The sequence below is a fragment of the Coregonus clupeaformis genome, chromosome 17, assembly GCF_020615455.1.
Source record: "Coregonus clupeaformis isolate EN_2021a chromosome 17, ASM2061545v1, whole genome shotgun sequence".
Lineage (NCBI taxonomy): Eukaryota > Metazoa > Chordata > Actinopteri > Salmoniformes > Salmonidae > Coregonus > Coregonus clupeaformis.
Genome location: NC_059208.1, coordinates 35,327,385 through 35,348,648, shown reverse-complemented (window position 1 = coordinate 35,348,648; position 21,264 = coordinate 35,327,385). Strand labels below are relative to the sequence as shown.

At 45.0% G+C, this 21,264-nt stretch overlaps 1 protein-coding gene and 1 pseudogene across 2 annotated transcripts; one reads left to right on the top strand and one right to left on the bottom strand.

Moving 5' to 3' along the window:
- Positions 1-7,644: 7,644 nt before the first annotated feature.
- On the bottom strand, positions 7,645-10,026 carry LOC121585541 (ictacalcin). Of its 2 annotated transcripts, none has more exons than XM_041901865.2 (3): positions 9,902-10,026; positions 8,482-8,624; positions 7,645-8,020 (listed from the first exon to the last, which is right to left on the bottom strand). In XM_041901865.2, exons 2-3 carry the CDS (start codon positions 8,617-8,619, stop codon positions 7,880-7,882), a joined length of 279 nt encoding a protein of 92 aa, XP_041757799.1. In that variant the 5' UTR covers positions 8,620-8,624; positions 9,902-10,026; the 3' UTR covers positions 7,645-7,879. The 2 variants fall into 2 exon arrangements, with proteins under 2 accessions (XP_041757799.1, XP_041757800.1); XM_041901866.2 differs by lacking the exon at positions 9,902-10,026 and adding an exon at positions 9,188-9,260.
- Positions 10,027-12,542: 2,516 nt separating this feature from the next.
- The window catches only part of LOC123492892, a 46,104-nt pseudogene continuing 37,382 nt past the window's right edge, over positions 12,543-21,264 (top strand).

Here is a 21,264-nt window from a genome sequence, read left to right as displayed (position 1 = left end):
CCTTCAATGTTGCAGAAATGTTTTGGTAGCCTTCCCCAGATCTGTGCCTCGACACAAGGCTGTCTCGGAGCTCTACGGACAATTCCTTCGACCTCATGGCTTGGTTTTTGCTCTGACATGCACTGTCAACTGTGGAACTTTATATAGACACGTGTGTGCCTTTCCAAATCATGTCCAATCAATTGAATTTACCACAGGTGGACTCCAATCAAGTTGTAGAAACATCTCAAGGATGATCAATGGAAACAGGATGTACCTGAGCTCAATTTCGAGTCTCATAGCAAAGGGTCTGAATAATTATGTAAATAAGGTTTTTATTTTTAATTTTTTTAATAAATGTGCAAACATTTCTACAAACCTGTTTTTGCTTTGTCATTATGGGGTATTGTATGTAGATTGATGAGGAAAAACATTAATGTAATCCATTTTAGAATAAGTCTGAAACATAACAAAATGTGGAAAAAGTCAAGGGGTCTGAATACTTTCCGAAAGCGCTGTATATGTTAATTCCCAGGGTGTGAGGTCACCTCTCTAGGTTGAAATATAAAGTTGCAATTTCATTCAAAGTTACTCTAATCAAGTGATTAGTCTAAAAAATGTGTTGTTTTGACAGAGAATTCTGAACTAAATCATTCAAAGTAAAGGTAGGCTATCCAGTCGTGAGTGAAGATACCATTGGGCAGATAAAGCGCAGGACCGTTAAAGTGAATCTGTCACACTGATATCAAAGCAAACTTTAATTTAGAATTTACACTCTTGAATGCCCTTTAAGCCAATCCGAATCGAGTATTCAACAATACCGTGGATTCAATAAAACATCACAATCATATTAGGCCACTTTGCGTCATAGATTACAGTTTATCAGTAATTAACCTGCATTTTAATGTTAAATGTCTTTAGGCTACTATTATATACAGTGGGGGAAAAAAGTATTTAGTCAGCCACCAATTGTGCAAGTTCTCCCACTTAAAAAGATGAGAGAGGCCTGTAATTTTCATCATAGGTACACGTCAACTATGACAGACAAATTGAGAATTTTTTTTCCAGAAAATCACATTGTTGGATTTTTTATGAATTTATTTGCAAATTATGGTGGAAAATAAGTATTTGGTCACCTACAAACAAGCAAGATTTCTGGCTCTCACAGACCTGTAACTTCTTCTTTAAGAGGCTCCTCTGTCCTCCACTCGTTACCTGTATTAATGGCACCTGTTTGAACTTGTTATCAGTATAAAAGACACCTGTCCACAACCTCAAACAGTCACACTCCAAACTCCACTATGGCCAAGACCAAAGAGCTGTCAAAGGACACCAGAAACAATAGTGTAGACCTGCACCAGGCTGGGAAGACTGAATCTGCAATAGGTAAGCAGCTTGGTTTGAAGAAATCAACTGTGGTAGCAATTATTAGGAAATGGAAGACATACAAGACCACTGATAATCTCCCTCGATCTGGGGCTCCACGCAAGACCTCACCCCGTGGGGTCAAAATGATTACAAGAACGGTGAGCAAAAATCCCAGAACCACACGGGGGGACCTAGTGAATGACCTGCAGAGAGCTGGGACCAAAGTAACAAAGCCTACCATCAGTAACACACTACGCCGCCAGGGACTCAAATCCTGCAGTGCCAGACGTGTCCCCTTGCTTAAGCCAGTACATGTCCAGGCCCGTCTGAAGATTGCCAGAGTGCATTTGGATGATCCAGAAGAGGATTGGGAGAATGTCATATGGTCAGATGAAACCAAAATATAACTTTTTGGTAAAAACTAAACTCGTCGTGTTTGGAGGACAAAGAATGCTGAGTTGCATCCAAAGAACACCATACCTGAAGCATGGGGGTGGAAACATCATGCTTTGGGGCTGTTTTTCTGCAAAGGGACCAGGACGACTGATCCGTGTAAAGGAAAGAATGAATGGGGCCATGTATCGTGAGATTTTGAGTGAAAACCTCCTTCCATCAGCAAGGGCATTGAAGATGAAACGTGGCTGGGTCTTTCAGCATGACAATGATCCCAAACACCCCGTCCGGGCAACAAAGGAGTGGCTTCGTAAGAAGCATTTCAAGGTCCTGGAGTGGCCTAGCCAGTCTCCAGATCTCAACCCCATAGAAAATCTTTGGAGGGAGTTGAAAGTCTGTGTTGCCCAGCGACAGCCCCAAAACATCACTGCTCTAGAGGAGATCTGCATGGAGGAATGGGCCAAAATACCAGCAACAGTGTGTGAAAACCTTGTGAAGACTTACAGAAAACGTTTGACCTGTGTCATTGCCAACAAAGGGTATATAACAAAGTATTGAGTAACTTTTGTTATTGACCAAATACTTATTTTCCACCATAATTTGCAAATAAATTCATTAAAAATCCTACAATGTGATTTTCTGGAGAAAAAAAATCTCATTTTGTCTGTCATAGTTGACGTGTACCTATGATGGAAATTACAGGCCTCTCTCATATTTTTAAGTGGGAGAACTTGCACAATTGGTGGCTGACTAAATATTTTTATTCCCCACTATATATATATATATATATATATATATATATAAGGTTTATTTTGAATTGTACACATTTGCAGCTAAAAGCAGAATTGCAGCATACATAGGCAAAGTAAGGCATAGGGCTGTTGTAGCATCTGTCATTCCGAGGAGGGGAAGGTTCAGTTTGTTGCTGGATCGGGTAGATCTGTCACTGACTGCCTCTCTTCTGAGGCAGCCATTTGCTGTAATCCTGGGATTTTGCAAGCTTCTGGGCAATGAATCTGCAGAGGTGGTTGCAGCAAGACTCCAAGCCCAGGTCATTGCATGCAGAGTTGTAGGAGGTGTAGGTGGGGCCCATGATGATTTTGGTTGCACGTCGTTGGATCTTCTCAAGTTGGTTGTGTTGGTGGGCTGTGAGACCTGGGTGTCATACTGGAGTGGTGTACTCGAGCAATGGATGAACAAAGCAGGTGTAGACTGTCAGAAGGTCTTCAGGGGAGGTTGAAGTGGCGAAGATGGTTCATCATGAAGAGCCTTTGATTCCCTTTGGTGTTAATGTCAGAGATGTGTGTGTCCCATTTTAGGTTGGCTTGGAATGTCACACCAAGCGCTTTAGCGCTGAACACCACACCAAGTGTGTGGTCGGAGATGGATAATGGTGGAGGTGGGTCAGCATTGTGGCTGAAACAGATATACAGTTGAAGTCGGAAGTTTACATACACTTAGGTTGGAGTCATTAAAACTTGTTTCTAAACCACTCCACAAATGTATTGTTGGCAAGTCGGTTAGGACGTCTACTTTGTGCATGACACAAGTAACTTTTCCAACAATTATTTACACACAGATTATTTCACTTATAATTCACTGTATCACAATTACAGTGGGTCAGAAGTTTACATACAATAAGTTGACTGTGCCTTTAAACAGCTTGTAAAATTCCAGAAAATGATGTCATGGCTTTAGAACAGGGGTGTCATTGTAAAGTATAAAAATGCGCTGCAATTTTTCAATAAAATAAACTGCTGTTCCAATTGTGTCCACTGGATGGCGCAATAGCAATTGTGTTAAGCAAGCAAACTGTTTATACCGGGGCAGAGCAAGTAGGTCAAGCACGTGCAGCCAATGAGCTACTTTGTTTTGCCCGCGATATTTATTACGGCTTCTACTTTTAACATTATGTGCTTTGGCACCCTCATTGCCCCAATATGTCTCTGTCAAAAAAGAGAAAAGTGGACACAGAGTGCAGAGTGTTCCAAGAAAAATGGTCATCCTATTTATTCACGGAATTGAATGGGAAAGCTGTATGTTTGGTGTGTTCAGAGCATGTTGCAGTGCTGAAAGAATATAACCTTCGTCGCCACTATGTGAGTCTTCATGCCGACAAATATGACAACTTTCAAGGACAGCGGAGATGAGAGAAGGTGAATGAACTGTTGGCAGGTCTGAAGAAACAGCAGTCTGTGTTTACTCACAGCCGAGACATCAGTGACGCTGCAGTGAAAGCTAGCTACCTCATTGCTAATGAAATCGCAGTGGCTTCAAAACCATTTAGTGAGGGTGAATTTGTAAAAACATGCATGATGAAGGCAGCGGAGATTGTGTGCCCTGAAAAGCGGCAGGCTTTTGCGAATATCAGCCTGACAAGAAACACAGTTGCAGACAGGATTTCCGATCTTTCAGTGGATTTGGACAGCCAGTTGAAGCAAAAAGTAAAGTAATTTATTGCGTTTTCGGTTGCAATTGATGAAAGCACGGACATTACAGATGTTGCACAACTGGCCATTTTCATCCGCGGAGTTGATGACACATTGACCGTCACCGAGGAGTTCGTGGAGTTGGTGCCGATGACAGATACAACGACAGCAGCTGATATTTTTACCGTACTCGTCGGCGCGCTGGACAGGGTCGGAGTGGACTGGTCCTGCGCTGTCAGCCTGGCTACAGATGGTGCGCCCTCAATGATCGGGAAAAAAGCAGGCGTTGTGACAAAGTTCAGAGAGAAAGTGCAATCTGCAAATGGAGGACGTGATTTTTTGACTTTTCACTGTATTTTGCACCAGGAGGCTTTGTGTTGCAAGTCATTAAAGATGGATAACGTCATGAAGGTGGTCATCCAAACTGTTAATTTCATCCGATCCAGAAGCCTGAATCACCGTCAGTTTGACAGCCTTCTCAGAGAGAAAGACCACATCTATGGCCTGCCATACCACACTGAGGTAAGATGGTTAAGCCGAGGTGCTGTGCTGAGGCGTTTCTTTGATTTACGAGAAGAAATTGAACAGTTCATGGAAGAAAAGGGCAAACCAGTGTTAGAATTTCATTCCGCAGAATGGATGCAGGACCTTGCATTTATGGTGGATGTTACAGAGCACCTGAATAACTTGAACAAACAGCTGCAAGGGCGCAACAAAGTTGTCACGCAGTATTATGACAGCATACGTTCTTTCAAGTTGAAGCTGTCATTGTGGGAGACGCAACTTGCCGGTGGTGATGCAGCTCACTTCCCCTGTCTGAAAAATGTGTGCGCGACCCAACATGTGGCAGACATGAAGCGGTTCAAAGATAAAATAACGTGGCTGTTACGGGAGTTTGAGCAACGCTTTCAGATTTATGTTTATATGTTTTTATGTTGATGTGCTATTGTTTTTAATTGATTTTATTTGTATATTTAACCTATTCTTGACTCTGTGGTTCTTGCACTTGTTTGGGGAACAGGATTTCATTATTTTTATCTACAGTTCTGCCTGAGAAATGACACCCTGATATAGTTCTGTGATCTGTGAAACAGTTCTGTTAATCACTGAGGCATTGTGTGTTTGTGTGTTCTTTGTCCTCAGAACTTTCAAATAACTTGAGGTGTTTTATGATTAATAGTGATGTTGTGCTTTTGGACACTGTCCTCAGGCTCCAGCTTTATGTTTATATGTTTTTATGTTGATGTGCTATTGTTTTTAATTGATTTTATTTTATTTGTATATTTAACCTATTCTTGACTCTGTGGTTCTTGCACTTGTTTGGGGAACAGGATTTCATTATTTTTATCTACATTTCTGCCTGAGAAATGACACCCTGATATAGTTATGTGATCTGTGAAACAGTTCTGTTAATCACTGAGGCATTGTGTGTTTCTGTGTTCTTTTTCTTTAGAATTTTCAAATAAACTTGACGTGTTTTATGATTAATAGTGATGTTGTGCTTGTACTATTTTGGACACACTGTCCTCAGGCTCCAGCTTTATGTTGTATGTTGATCGTATTAAAACAAAGAAAACAATCTGAAGTTGTTGTTTTTAAGTTATATATACCATGATTTTTCCGGTCCAGCCCACTTGGGAATAGATTTTCCTCCATGTGGCCCCTGAGCTAAAATGAGTTTGACAACCCTGCTTTAGAAGCTTCTGATAGGCTAATTGACATAATTGGAGTCAATTGGAGGTGTACCTGTGGATGTATTTCATGGCCTACCTTCAAACTACTCAGTGCCTCTTTGCTTGACATCATGGGAAAATCAAAATAAATCAGAAATCAGGTCTTCTTTGTTGAATCAGTCTATTTTCAAGCTCCTTACTCAGCTTAGTCTTGATCTGCTGGAGACTTTGTATGTATCCTCTTGAATACTGGATGCAGGTTGTCATTGTTGAGCGAATTCGTATATACTGTACACTCTAGTACCGGGTCAGACCCCCCTTTGCCTCCAGAACAGACGGAATTTTCAGGGGCATGGAAACATTGCTCAATTGGTATCAAGGGACCTAACATGTGCAAGGAAAACATTCCCCACACCATTACAGCACCGCCACCAACCTGTACCGTTGACACTAGCCAGGATGGGGCAATGGACTCATGCTGCTTACGCCAAATCCTGACTCTGCCATCAGCATGACGCAACAGGAACAGGGATTCGTCGGACCAGGCGATGTTTTTGTTGGTGATCGCGTGCCCACTGGAGCAGCTTCTTCTTGTTTTTAGCTGATAGGAGTGGAACCCGGTGTGGTTGTCTGCTGCAAAAGCCAATCAGTAAAAAGGACAGACGAGTTCCGAGATGCCGTTCTGCCCTCCACTGTGGTACTGCGCCATTGTTTGCCTGTTTGCCATTCTCCTTCGACCTCTCATCAACAAGTTTTCGTCCACAGGACTGCCGCTGACTGGATATTTTTTGTTTGTAGCACTATTCTCGGTAAACCATAGAACCTGTCGTGCATGAAAAGCCCAGGAGGCCGGTCGTTTCTGAGATACTGGAACCGGCGTGCCTGGTACCGACGATCATACCACGCTCAAAGTCGCTTAGGTCACTCGTTTTGCCCATTCTAACATTAAATCGAACAGTAACTGAATGCCTCAATGCCTGTCTGCCTGCTTTATATAGCAAGCCACGGCCACGTGAATCACTTACTGTAAGAGCGAACCATTTTCGTGAACGGGTGGTGTACCTAATAAACTGGCTTGCTACTAAACTGGCTTGCTTCTAAACGAGGCCCATCAAAAAATAACATATTCGAATTTGACAGACTATTTTATTGCTTTGAAAGTCATGCCACTGCAGTAGGCCTATTGTCTTTTTTTTGCAGTTAATTCTATATGTTTGGAGAGATGTTGATGAGAGTCCAAGTATACTGAACCCGTCCTCCATTGAGGTGATTGTCTTTTTGCATCGGTCTGAACAGAGCCATTTACCAGTGATATTCATGAAATAATAGTACGGCCTCTTGTGCCTTATTGCTTATTACAATATCCATTCTCCAATATGTGTTGAATTAAGTTGCCAATTAGAACCATGCCGACCTACACCCCACTCTTCTCAGTGAAGACAGAGAAAGAGAGGTTTCAGGACACATACCCTGATTCTGGAGGGTTCTAACAAGTTATACATGTGCTATACCAAACCCTTTGGTGGTGATTAAACAGATCCACTGATCTCTTGTTTAGCTTAATAGTTATACCACTCACCAGAGGCAGATGTCTCATTTCATATGTACCCAATTGCATGTAGGCCTAAGCCACTGCATATGCATAGAATGAACCCAACTATTTCCCGTTGTGTGAAATGGATGCACATTTTCATACAAGAAAGGCTTTAAACATAGCCTTAGTAAGAAAAACCTCCGTAAGAAACGTGTGATATAAAGAAGTGACAGCAGCACAAAAAAATGACAGCACATCAGACCAGGCAGAACATACTCATCTAATTTCTTTATCGATGGACATTGCATTAGAAGGACAACTTCCCAGATTCAACCTGACTATTATCTATTACTGTAATATAACTATTCTAAACTGCTTCACTGTGTTTGCATGTCATTGTCCTCCAAATGTATCTCCCCCATGTTTAATCTCTGTTTAGTTGAGAGAAAATTGAAGTCTCCTCCTGCAGTTTTATATGTTGGCCGCTAGGTGGCGTACATGCTCTACTTCTTTATGAAAAACTCATTGCACATCACTGTGAGGCAGGACACGAGGGTGACATACTCCTTGAAGTCAACAGTGTTGTCTTTGTTAGAGTCCAGGTCCTTGAAGATTCTGTCAACTGCTGACTTGTCACTGGCTTTCTGAAAACAGACAGAATGCAGAAGAAAGAAGGGGGAGCTTAACAAGAAAACTGTCTTGATTGCTCTATCTGTTTATTTTGATCATGGAGACACATTGCTGTATTGCTGGCCAAAGGTGATATAAATCTTAGTGAATTTCAATATTACGGGATGCCATTGCTGGAGTTAGCAAGCATTGTTTATTTGAGCTGTATTCAGAAACGGACCCCATCTTTCCGGTTTTCCTATTTTGCCCGACCCAACGGATCATGGAAGAGAGAGCACTGACCCAGTCTCTAGTGCATGGGTGTCAAACTCACTACCTGGAGGGCCCTCACCTGGATGTCTCAGTCTTAATTTAAGGAAATAACAAAAATCAGCAGACACACGGCCCTCCAGGAATTCAGTTTGACACCCCTGCTGTAGTGCAACAAGAAATCTGATCCTATATCATTAGGAATTGAATGCTCAGTCTCACTCACCCCCAGCATCTCCCCTAGTTCAGCCTGGAGCAGCTCTTTCAGCTCGGCCTTGCTGAGGGTCAACTTGTCCCCCTCCTTCCCAGAATACTTGTGGAAGGAAGCGATGAGGAGAGACATGGCCTGCTGGATCCCAGACATGGTGACTATAGTTGAAGGGGAAAACAGAGAGGGACACAGAACCTAGTGAAGCATTAAATTAAAAATGTTTCTGGACATTATTGTTCTTGCTCACTGTAGGTAAGGATATTATTTGTGCATTCTTTCACTCTCAAAGTATGAAAACTCAATTCGGTGGGGCATTAAACCATTTCAATGATTTCACTGAAAGCATATGGTTGTTGCTTTGCATCATACTGTAGCTTCGTCATCATAGCTTTTGTCTCTTGTGTGTTTCTCTGTATTTTCCATGGAAAGGGATCAAAATAAACCCTGGTTTCCTCAGAGTCCATGGTAGCACCCTATTCCCTACATAGTTCACTACTTTTAACCAGAGCCCTACATAGTGAATAGGGTGCCATTTGGGAGGCAACCATTGTCTCTACCACAGGTTCTATTGTGAAAAACACAGGCACTGTTATGGAAACGCCCTGCTCTCCTGGTAATTCACATGGCTCCAGATAAGGAAACAGGTAAAGATCTGGGCAAATCCCATCTGTGGATTGCTCTTCTACTTAATAACATATTTTTTCATGTGCTGCGTGTTTACCCCAAGAGTCACTTCTTCAATCTTCTTGTCTTCCTCTGAGTGTGTGTGTGTGTGTGTGTGTGTGTGTGTGTGTGTGTGTGTGTGTGTGTGTGTGTGTGTGTGTGTGTGTGTGTGTGTGTGTGTGTGTGTGTGTGTGTGTGTGTGTGTGTGTGTGTGTGTGTGTGTGTGTGTGTGTGTGTGCGTGTGTGTGCGTGCGTGCGCGTGCGCGTGCGCGTGTGTGTCTGCTATTTAGGATGTGGCTGAGGGAGAAAAGGGTAGAGCCAAGGGAATGTTAGCCAGATGAGACAGCGAGAGAATGAAATAATTAAAGAAGGGAGAGTAAGGAAAAGGAATGAGAATAGGAGAACCACAAACTGTTGTGACATCACAACTACTGAGTAGTGCACACAGTGATAAGTTAAACCTAACCTGTCCTTTGCAATGCAAAACACATTGGTACAGAATGACTGGTTTGCAAGCCTCAGTTACAGAATAAATTAATCGTAATAAAAACAACCACATTAGGAACCAAAGAAGGACATTTTGTTTTAAAGTGCAAAACTCTGAAACAGAAGTCAAGTGAGTGAAGGGTTAAATAAAAAATCTCGAGAAAAATATAAGTGCACAAATCAAAATATACTAAACAGGGATTACATTTAAAACCACTTCAGTAACATTGAAGTTTAAACATTATGGAGCACAGTTAAGAAAACCAAGATTAAAGTTCCTACTCACCGAGATGTTGGAAGAATTGTAGGGAATGAGAAAGCAAAGGAAAAAGTGAGTGTATGGAGAGAGTGAGAGCGTGAGAGAGAGTGAGAGCGTGAGAGAGAGTGAGAGCGTGAGAGAGAGTGAGAGAGTGGTGGAGGTAGGGATGTAAGGGATGTTTTATACAGCGCCACACCCTCCATCCCTCCCTCCCTCTTGTTCCTTACATTCTATTCCCCCTCTCTCTTTCTCTCTCTCTGGTACATTAACTATTTTACTCTTCAACTATTCTCTTCAATCATTTATCATTAAATGTTACCTGATGGTGTTAATAGTCTGAATATTTACACCACATTGCATGATAGTGGTTGTTTAGCTTGGTGCACCTGACAGGGTCTAAATCCTTGCATTATATCCAACCATACATTCCCCTGACTTTAGATGCAATGCAATACATTTAGAATTCACTGCCCTTCTCACAATATATAAAACAAAGCATTTAGATCAAGTTTACCTTGAGCTTATGACCAGTATTCTTTAGTTGTATTGTACGTTTACAGAGAATGGATTTGCTTAAGAAATAATTTGATTGCAAAGTATTAAAGCCCATAATGTATTATTGGCTTCCAAATAGGCCTACTGTTTTAACTTGTTTATAATGCATTAGATGACGCTAACATTGAATCTGCCAACTTATATGTCTTAAAGCACTGCATTATTGACAATACGTTATTGATACTGTGAATTGGTGGTTTGGTTCACATACAGTGTAATGTCCTACAGACTTGTATTACATTGTACTTATGGATAAGATAAATACACTGATAAATATACTGTTGTTTACATGTAATATGAGTGCCATCCAAAAAGTAAAGGTAGCACATTGCAAAGTAGACTTTATGAGAAAACATTTCACTTATTTAAGTGTAGTATGGCAGCAGCTCTTGAACTTAATTTCACCACAGGTCTCCATCCCAAATGGCACCCTATTCCCTACATAGGGAGTAGGGTGCATTTTGGGACACAGTCTATGACTGGATATGTGTTTGACAGAGAGAAATTAACATAGCTTCACTGCCCTGCTTGTTTGTGTGAGTCATGCAGTATCATTTATATAATGACAACATGTCCCAATAGCCTGCGGTTTCCTTGGTCACGATTAACTTCAGTCACAAGTTAGATTCTTAGATGCATTTATAGGAATTGCTTCACAACTTGACCAAACATCTTTTACAAAGCTTTTAACTGGGAGGCATGGGCTGTATTGACTGGAGGATAATAGTGTATGTATCAATAATGTGATTGATTGTCATTTGTATCAAATGTAAGGGTGTAAACATAAACTCTGTAAAGCATAGACTTCTTTAGTGCCATTTTCCTCACATTTGAGTGTGTGTTTGTGTGTGCCTTATTACAATTATGTGATGAGGTAAACTGTAATATACCTTGAGTTACCATAATACTACTGTGTTTACAGAGCAGAAAACAGTATTTACTCGCCAACACATATTACGTCATTTTTGTATTGTAGCTCTTTGTGCGACCTTTCGTTAATCTCTGGTGTTAATTACACAAAGATATGCCACACACACACACACACACACACACACACACACACACACAGTCAGTAAGTCCTAGGCAGTGTCCCTGTCCCGTGCTCTTTCTTTGTTGCTTTGAGCAATTTATCATCAACGTCATCTTGTGATACTCTTCTCAAGCTTGCAAGAAGAATAGACACCCTGACCCAAACACTATAAAAGATTCTAACAGTTTATTGAGTTCAGCATTTCGAGTCAGAAGTCTTCATCAGGCTTGGCTCTTTTACTGTAAATTTTGACTTGGAGACAGAGAAAGACGGTGCATGCTTTATGTACCATTCCATTACTCCCTGCCTTTATACCTAAAAATCTGCATCTAGATTACTGTGTGAAGGGCTGGTTCTCCTTAAAATCTGTTCTGAATGTGTGTTTCTATGACTCAGTCAGGAAGCTTAATGTGCATGTCTACTAGTTCCAGTCAAGCTCTGCAAATGGAGTTCCTCCTGACTCACTGGATAAACCTGGGATTGTTATGGTAGTGAGTGGGTCCACTCTTCCTCCACAGCGAATTATTTCCACATTTCTGAGGTTGGGATTGTGACTCACTGACATGGCCATGAGCAGATGAGCTAGGAGCCTGACTGAACATAATGATAAACATCTGGAGACCAGGGCCTTCTCCACCATAGCAACCAATGCAGTATTGGTGGTTGTGTGTGAGTGTGTGTGGTCTATGGTTTAGTCAAGTATGCATGCATTATGTGCACTTATTATGTGCATTTCTGCATTTGTCTGTACGTGTATATGTTTGAGTTTTGTGTTTGGCCTGGTCCTTGCTTGCCTTCTCCATTTGTTAGAAGCGCATCATTGTTGTTGAGCTGAATGACCACATTCCTCTCTCCCTGTCTGCTCTTTGGAATTTGTCCTTAATTTAACCTTAATTCAACATGTCTTCAAGTTAGCATTAGCCTCCAATACAATAGGATCACATTTAATGATCAGAATTTCAACTATGTTTAGTATCTATAAGATAACCATTGAATATCCCCTTGGCCTTAGGATGTCGCAATATGCTGGTGTATGCTATATCTCATCATGGTGACACAAATATATGATCATTGTCTGTGAAGATGATTGTGTTCTCATATGATGCGTTGGTAATATAGAGTTGAAGTCGGAGGTTTACATACACTTAGGTTGGAGTCATTAAAACTTGTTTTTCAACCGCTCCACAAATGTCTTGTTAACAAACTATAGTTTTGGCAAGGCGGTTAGGACATCTACTTTGTGCATGACACAAGTAATTTTTCCAACAATTGTTTACAGACAGATTATTTCACTTATAATTAACTGTATCACAATCCAGTGGGTCAGAAGTTTACACACTAAGTTGACTGTGCCTTTAAACAGCTTGGAAAATTATAGAAAATGATGTCATGGCTTTATAAGCTTCTGATAGGCTAATTGACATAATTTGAGTCAATGGAGGTGTACCTGTGGATGTATTTCAAGGCCTACCTTCAAACTCAGTGCCTCTTTGCTTGACATCATGGGAAAATCCAAAGAAATCAGCCAAGACCTCAGGAAAAAAATGTGGGACCTCCACAAGTCTGGTTCATCCTTGGGAGCAATTTCCAAACGCCTGAAGGTACCACGTTCATCTGTACAAACAATAGTACGCAAGTATAAACACCATGGGACCACGCAGCCGTCATACCGCTCAGGAAGGAGACGCGTTCTGTCTCCTAGAGATTAATGTACTTTGGTGCGAAAAGTGCAAATAAATCCCAGAACAACAGCAAAGGACCTTGTGAAGATGCTGGAGGAAACAGGTACAAAAGTATCTATATCCACATTAAAACGAGTCCTATATCGACATAACCTGAAAGGCCGCTCAGCAAGGAAGAAGCCACTGCTCCAAAACCGCCATTAAAAAACCAGACTACGGTTTGCAACTGCACATGGGGACAAAGATGTCCTCTGGTCTGATGAAACAAAAATAGAACTGTTTGGCCATAATGACCATTATTATGTTTGGAGGAAAAAGGGGGTTGCTTGCAAGCCGAAGAACACCATCCCAACCGTGAAGCACGGGGGTGGCAGCATCATGCTGTGGGGGTGCTTTGCTGCAGGAGGGACTGGTGCACTTCACAAAATAGATGGCATCATGAGGAAGGAAAATGATGTGGATATATTGAAGCAACATCTCAAGACATCAGTCAGGAAGTTAAAGCTTGGTCGCAAATGGGTCTTCCAAATGGACAATGACCCCAAGCATACTTCCAAAATTGTGGCAAAATGGCTTAAGGACAACAAAGACAAGGTATTGGAGGAATGGGCCAAAAGTCACCCAACTTATCGTGGGAAGCTTGTGGAAGGCTACCTGAAACGTTTGACCCAAGTTAAAGAATTTAAAGGCAATGCTACCAAATACTAATTGAGTGTATGTAAACTTCTGACCCACAGGGAATGTGATGAAAGAAATAAAAGCTGAAAGAAATAATTCTCTCTACTATTATTCTGACATTTCACATTCTTAAAATATAGTGGTGATCTTAACTGACCTAAGACAGGGAATGTTTACTAGGATTAAATGTCAGGAATTGATAAAAACTGAGTTTAAATGTATTTGGCTAAGGTGTATGTAAACTTCCGACTTCAACTGTACACTACTGTTCAAAAGTTTGGGGTCACTTAGAAATGTCCTTGTTTTCCATGAAAACATACATGAAATGAGTTTGAATAGGAAATATAGCTAAATGAATAGGAAATGTAGTCATTGACAAGGTTACAAATAATGATTTTTAATTGAAATAATAATTGTGTCCTTCAAACTTTGCTTTCGCCAAAGAATCCTCAATTTGCAGCAATTACAGCCTTGCAGACCTTTGACATTCTAATTGTCAATTTGTTGAGGTAATCTGAAGAGATTTCATCAAGCCAATCCCACAAGTTGGATTGGCTTGATGGGCACTTCTTACTTACCATACGGTCAAGCTGTCAGTGTAGCTGTAGGTGGGTGTGGTGGTGGAATCAGGCGCAGGACGCACAAAGTAAGTCAAAAGACTTTAGTGGTTTAGCAATAAACACAGCACGAAAATAAATGCCCTGAGGCGAGAAACTCCGCACGCAGGCGAAATCAAACGGGCACACTAAACACATGCGACAAAATACTCCAAAAATACAAATGGAGAGCAGCTCAACCGAGCAAACTGTATAGAAACAAGCAATACGCACGACAGTGAAAACAATAACATACAACACTAGACAAACACAACGAGAACTTATAGGACACTAATTACACTAAACGATAACAGGTGTAACAACAATCAGACAAAAGCAAACGAACATAGAAACATGCAACGGTGGCAGCTAGTATTCCGGAGACGACGAACGCCGAAGCCTGCCCGAGCAAGGAAGAGAGGCAGCCTCGGCCGAAACCGTGACAGTACCCCCCCCTTGACGCGCGGCTCCAGACGTGCGCCGACTCCGGCCTCGGGGACGACCAGGAGGACGCGGAGCAGGGTGCGTCGGGTGCCCACGATGGAATTCCGTCAGGAGAGACGGGTCCAAAATGTCTCTCCTCGGCACCCAGCACCGTTCCTCCGGGCCGTACCCCTCCCACTCCACTAGATATTGGAGACCCCCCATCCGACGTCTCGAATCCAAGATGGACCGCACGGAGTACGCCGGTGCCCCCTCGATGTCCAATGGGGGCGGAGGAGTCTCCCTGATCTCACTTTCTTGGAGTGGGCCAGCTACCACCGGCCTGAGAAGAGACACATGGAACGAGGGGTTAATACTTTTATACTCAACAGGTAGTTGTAATTTGTAACACACCTCGTTCAACCTTCTCAGGACTTTAAATGGCCCTACAAACCGCCGACCCAGTTTCCGACAGGGCAGGCGGAGGGGCAGGTTTCTGGTAGAGAGCCAGACTCGATCACCAGGTGCGTACACCGGTCCCTCACTGCGGTGGAGATCGGCGCTCGCCTTATGACGACGGAGGGCCCGCTGCAGGTGGACGTGTGCAGCGTTCCATGTCTCCTCCGAGCGCCGCACCCACTCATCCACCGCAGGAGCCTCGATCTGGCTCTGCTGCCAAGGTGCCAGAACCGGCTGGTAACCTAACACACATTGGAAAGGGGTTAGGTTAGTGGAGGAATGGCGTAGGGGAATTCTGGGCCATTTCGGCCCAGGGAACGCACCTTGCCCACTCCTCCGGCCGGTCCTGGCAGTATGTTCTAAGAAACCTACCCACATCCTGGTTCACACGTTCCACCTGCCCATTACTCTCCGGGTGGTAACCCGAGGTGAGGCTCACCGAGACCCCCAACCGCTCCATAAAAGCTCTCCAGACTCTGGAGGTAAATTGGGGACCTCGATCAGACACAATATCCTCGGGTACCCCGTAGTGCCGGAACACATGGGTGAATAGTGCTTCGGCGGTTTGCAGGGCAGTAGGAAGGCCCGGCATAGGGAGCAAACGACAGGCCTTAGAAAACCGGTCCACAACGACCAGTATAGTGGTATTCCCCTGTGAAGGAGGAAGGTCAGTGAGGAAATCCACCGAGAGGTGAGACCATGGTCGTTGTGGAACGGGCAGGGGTAGTAACTTACCCCTAGGCAGATGTCTAGGCGCCTTACACTGGGCGCACACCGAGCAGGAGGAAACATAAACCCTCACATCCCTCGCCAACGTGGGCCACCAGTACTTGGCACTAAGACAGTGCACTGTCCGGCCGATACCAGGGTGTCCAGAGGAGGGTGACGTGTGAGCCCAATAGATCAATCGATCCCGAACCTCGAGCGGAACGTACTTCCGACCCTCCGGGCATTGAGGTGGACTAGGGTCGGTGCGTAACGCCCGCTCGAGTTCAGCATCGACCTCCCACACTACCGGTGCCACCAGACAAGACTCCGGCAGTATGGGAGTGGGCTCCACGGACCTCTCCTCCGTGTCATACCGCCGAGAAAGTGCGTCTGCCTTACCGTTCTGTGACCCAGGGATGTACGTGATCTTAAATGTGAACCGGGTCAAAAACATATTCCACCTCGCCTGGCGAGGGTTCAGCCTCCTCGCTGCCCGGATGTACTCCAGGTTACGGTGGTCCGTCAAAATGAGGAAAGGGTGTTGAGCCCCCTCAAGCCAGTGCCTCCACACCTTTAGGGCCTGTACCACGGCTAACAGCTCCCTGTCCCCTACGTCATAGTTTCGCTCCGCCGGACTGAGCTTCTTGGAATAAAAAGCACAGGTGCGGAGTTTAGGTGGCGCGCCGGACCGTTGCGAAAGCACGGCTCCTACACCGGCCTCTGACGCGTCCACCTCTACCTGAAATGGCAAAGAGGGATCCGGATGCGCCAGCACCGGGCCGAGGTAAACAGGTCCTTCAGCCTCCCAAACGCCCTGTCCGCCTCGGCTGACCACTGCAGACGCACCGGACCCCCCTTCAAAAGAGACGTTATGGGAGCTGCCACCTGTCCAAAACCCCCGGATAAACCTCCGGTAGTAATTCGCAAACCCCAAAAACTGCTGCACCTCCTTCACAGTGGTTGGCGTTTGCCAATTACGCACGGCTGACACCCGGTCTACCTCCATCTTCACCCCTGACGCAGACAACTGATAACCCAAAAAGGAGACCGACTCCTGGAAGAACAGACACTTCTCTGCCTTGACATACAGGTCGTGCTCCAACAGCCTCCCGCAACACTCGGCGCACCAGGGCCACATGCTCGACTCCGGGTAGGCGAGTACACGAGAATGTCATCTATGTACACGACCACCCCCTGCCCCTGCATGTCCCTGAAGATCTCATCCACGAATGATTGGAAAACTGAAGGAGCGTTCATCAACCCGTATGGCATGACAAGATACTCGTAATGGCCCGAGGTGGTACTAAAGGCTGTCTTCCATTCATCGCCCCCTAATGCGCACCAAGTTGTACGCGCTCCTGAGATCTAATTTAGTGAAGAAACGCGCCCCGTGCAATGACTCCGTCATGGTCGCAATCAGCGGGAGTGGATAACTGTACTTCACCGTGATCTGATTGAGACCACGGTAGTCAATGCACGGGCGTAACCCCCCATCCTTTTTCTTCACAAAAAAGAAACTCGAGGACGCAGGGGAAGTGGAGGGCTGTATGTATCCTTGTCTCAGAGATTCGTCTATGTAAGTCTCCATAGCTCTCTTCTCCTCCTGAGACAGAGGATACACATGGCTCCGTGGGAGCGCAACTCCTGCCTGGAGGTCTATCGCACAATCTCCCTGCCTATGGGGAGGCAACTGCGTCACCCTCGACTTACTGAACACAATAGCCAAATCCCCATACTCAGGGGGAACGTGCAATGCGGGCACCTGGTTTGGACTCTCCACCGAGGTAGCCCCTACGGAAACGCCTAAACATCGACCCACACACTGGGCAGACCACTCCATCAGAGCCCTCTCCTGCCACGAAATAGATGGGTTATGGGTACTCAACCAGGGCATGCCCAGCACCACCGGATACGCAGGCGAGTCGATCAGAAATAGCTGGATCATCTCCTGATGACCCCCCTGCGCACACATCCTAAGTGGCGCCGTGACCTCCCTGATCAAGCCCGCACCCAACGGACGGCTATCTAGGGCATGAACGGGGAAGGGAACGTCAACAGGGAGAAGGGGAATCCCTAAGGCTAAACAAAATTTCTTATCAACAAAATTCCCAGCCCCGCCTGAATCTACCAGCGCCTTATGCTGGGAATGAGGTGCTACCTGTGGAAAACGCACAGGTATACAGAAGTGTGCAACAGAGAGCTCTGGGTGAGTGGGGCGCCTACTCACCTGGAAGGACTCCCCAGTGCGGGACCTGTCGTCTTCTCCCCTAGGAGGCCATCCCCAGCACCTAGCCGCGGTGTGTCCTCCCCGACCACAGTTGGTGCAGGAGATGGACCCCCTCGTCATCCGACCCCTCCTCTCTCTAGCGCCAGCGCCCCCGAGCTCCATGGGGCACGGCTCGGAGGCGCTGGAGGGTGAAATGGACGGACCCCCCTCGGGACGTCCGCGGGTAGCTAGCAGGGTATCCAGCCTGATGGACATGTCGACCAACTGGTCGAACGAGAGGCTGGTGTCCCTACAGGCCAGCTCCCTACGGACGTCCTCACGTAGACTACATAGGTAGTGATCGATGAGGGCCCGCTCATTCCACCCTGCATCCGCCGCTAGAGCACGGAATTCTAAGGCGAACTCCTGGGCACTCCTCTTCCCCTGCCGGAGGCAGAACAGACGCTCCCCCGCCGCTTTCCCCTCCGGGGGATGGTCAAACACCGCCCTGAAGCGGCGGGAGAACTCGTCGTAGGTGATGGTGGTAGCGTCTATTCTCCTACACTCTGCGTTGGCCCATTCCAACGCCTTACCGGAAAGGCAGGAGATCAGGGCGGACACGCTCTCGTGTCCCGAGGGCGCCGGGTGCACGGTGGCCAGGTAAAGCTCCACCTGGAGAAGGAATCCCTGACACCCGGCAGCGGTCCCATCGTAGGCCCTCGGGAGCGAGAGTCGAACTCCTCTGGGTTCCGGAGCGGGAATGGGCTGACTTGCCGATGGTGTGGGCAGGGAGGATGGTGGTGGAGGTGTCCCTCGGGTCTCCCAGCCTCGGATGGTGGTGATCACCTCCTGCAGTGCGGACCCCATCCGCAGGATCTGGTCATTCTGCTCGCGGACCCTGTCCTCCAGTGTCGCCTGTGCTGCTGCGGCTCCTGCTGATTCCATTCTTGAGGTGTGTTATTCTGTCAGTGTAGCTGTAGGTGGGTGTGGTGGTGGAATCAGGCGCAGGACGCACAAAGTAAGTCAAAAGACTTTAGTAGTTTAGCAATAAACACAGCACGAAAATAAATGCCCTGAGGCGAGAAACTCCGCACGCAGGCGAAATCAAACGGGCGCACTAAACACGTGCGACAAAATACTCCAAAAATACAAATGGAGAGCAGCTCAACCGAGCAAACTGTATAGACACAAGCAATACGCACGACAGTGAAAACAATAACACACAACACTAGACAAACACAACGAGAACTTATAGGACACTAATTACACTAAACGATAACAGGTGTAACAACAATCAGACAAAAGCAAACGAACATAGAAACATGCAACGGTGGCAGCTAGTATTCCGGAGACGACGAACGCCGAAGCCTGCCCGAGCAAGGAAGAGAGGCAGCCTCGGCCGAAACCGTGACACAAGCTGCTCCCACAACAGCTCAATAGGGTTGAGATCTGGTGACCATGCTGGCCACGCCATTATAGACAGAATACCAGCTGACTGCTTCTTCCCTAAATAGTTATTGCATAGTTTGGAGCTGTGCTTTGGGTCATTGTCATGTTGTAGGAGGATATTGGCTCCAATTAAGCGCCGTCCACAGGGTATGGCATGGCGTTGCAAAATGGAGTGATAGCCTTCCTTCTTCAAGATCCCTTTTACCCTGTACAAATCTCCCACTTTACCACCACCAAATCACCCCCAGAACATCACATTGCCTCCACTATGCTTGACAGATGGCATCAAGCACTCCTCCAGCATCTTTTCATTTGGTCTGCGTCTCACAAATGTTCTTCTTTGTGATCCGAATACCTCAAACTTCGATTAATCTGTCCATAACACTTTTTTCGAATCTTCCTCTGTCCAGTGTCTGTGTTCTTTTGCCCATCTTAATATTTTCTTTTTATTGGCCAGTCTGAGATATGGCTTTTTCTTTGCAACTCTGCCTAGAAGGTCAGCATCCCGGAGTTGCCTCTTCACTGTTGACGTTGAGACTGGTGTTTTGCGGGTACTATTTAATGAAGCTGCCAGTTGAGGACCTGTGAGGTGTCTGTTTCTCAAACTAGACACTCTAATGTATTTGTCCTCTTGCTCAGTTGTGCACCGGGGCCTCCGACCTCCTCTTTCTATTCTGGTTAAAGCCAGTTTGCGCTGTTCTGTAAAGGGAGTAGTACACAGCGTTGTACGAGATCTTCAGTTTCTTGGCAATTTCTCGCAAGGAATAGTCTTCATTTCTCAGAACAAGAATAGACTGACGAGTTTCAGAAGAAAGTTATTTGTTTCTGGCCATTTTGAGCCTGTAATCGAACCCACAATTGCTGATGCTCCAGATACTCAACTAGTCTCAGAGGACCAGTTTTATTGCTTCTTTAATCAGCACAAGAGATTTCAGCTGTTACAAAAGGGTTTTCTAATGATCAATTAGGCTTTTAAAATGATAAACTTGGATTAGCAAACACAACATGCAATTGAAACACAGGACTGATGGTTGCTGAAAATGGGCCTCTGTACGCCTACGTAGATATTTCATAAATAATCAGCCGTTTCCAGCTACAATAGCCATTTACAACATGAACAATGTCTACACTTTATTTCTGATCAATTTGATGTTATTTTAATGGACAGAAAAATTGCTTTTCTTTAAAAAAACAAGGACATTTCTAAGTGACCCCAAACGTTTGAACGGTAGTGTATATGCGTGTGGATGTGTGTCTGCTATTTAACTATTGCTCCTATATGTCAACACTGTAGTAAAGGGTTGTGTCTCTGTGTGTGTGTATGTGTGTGTGTGTGTGTGTGTGTGTGTGTGTGTGTGTGTGTGTGTGTGTGTGTGTGTGTGTGTGTGTGTGTGTGTGTGTGTGTGTGTGTGTGTGTGTGTGTGTGTGTGTGTCTGTCTGTGTGTGTGTCTGTGTGTGTGTCTGTGTGTGTGCGTGCGTGCATGCTGTAGAACTCCTCTCAGATTTTTTCTTCCCTCTCTACTGCCCTTTGACTCCGGTTTCACATACACAAACAACCACTTCTGCTTTCATTAACCTCCACTGTGTGCTCTTTAAAAAATATA

Bases quoted from the DNA above. Each gene is read 5' to 3' on its own strand.
- LOC121585541 (XM_041901865.2), bottom strand. From the start codon at position 8,619: ATGTCTGGGATCCAGCAGGCCATGTCTCTCCTCATCGCTTCCTTCCAC. The intron at 8,021-8,481 runs GTGAGTGAGACT...GTCTGTTTTCAG, and splicing joins AACTAGGGGAGATGCTGGGG to AAAGCCAGTGACAAGTCAGC.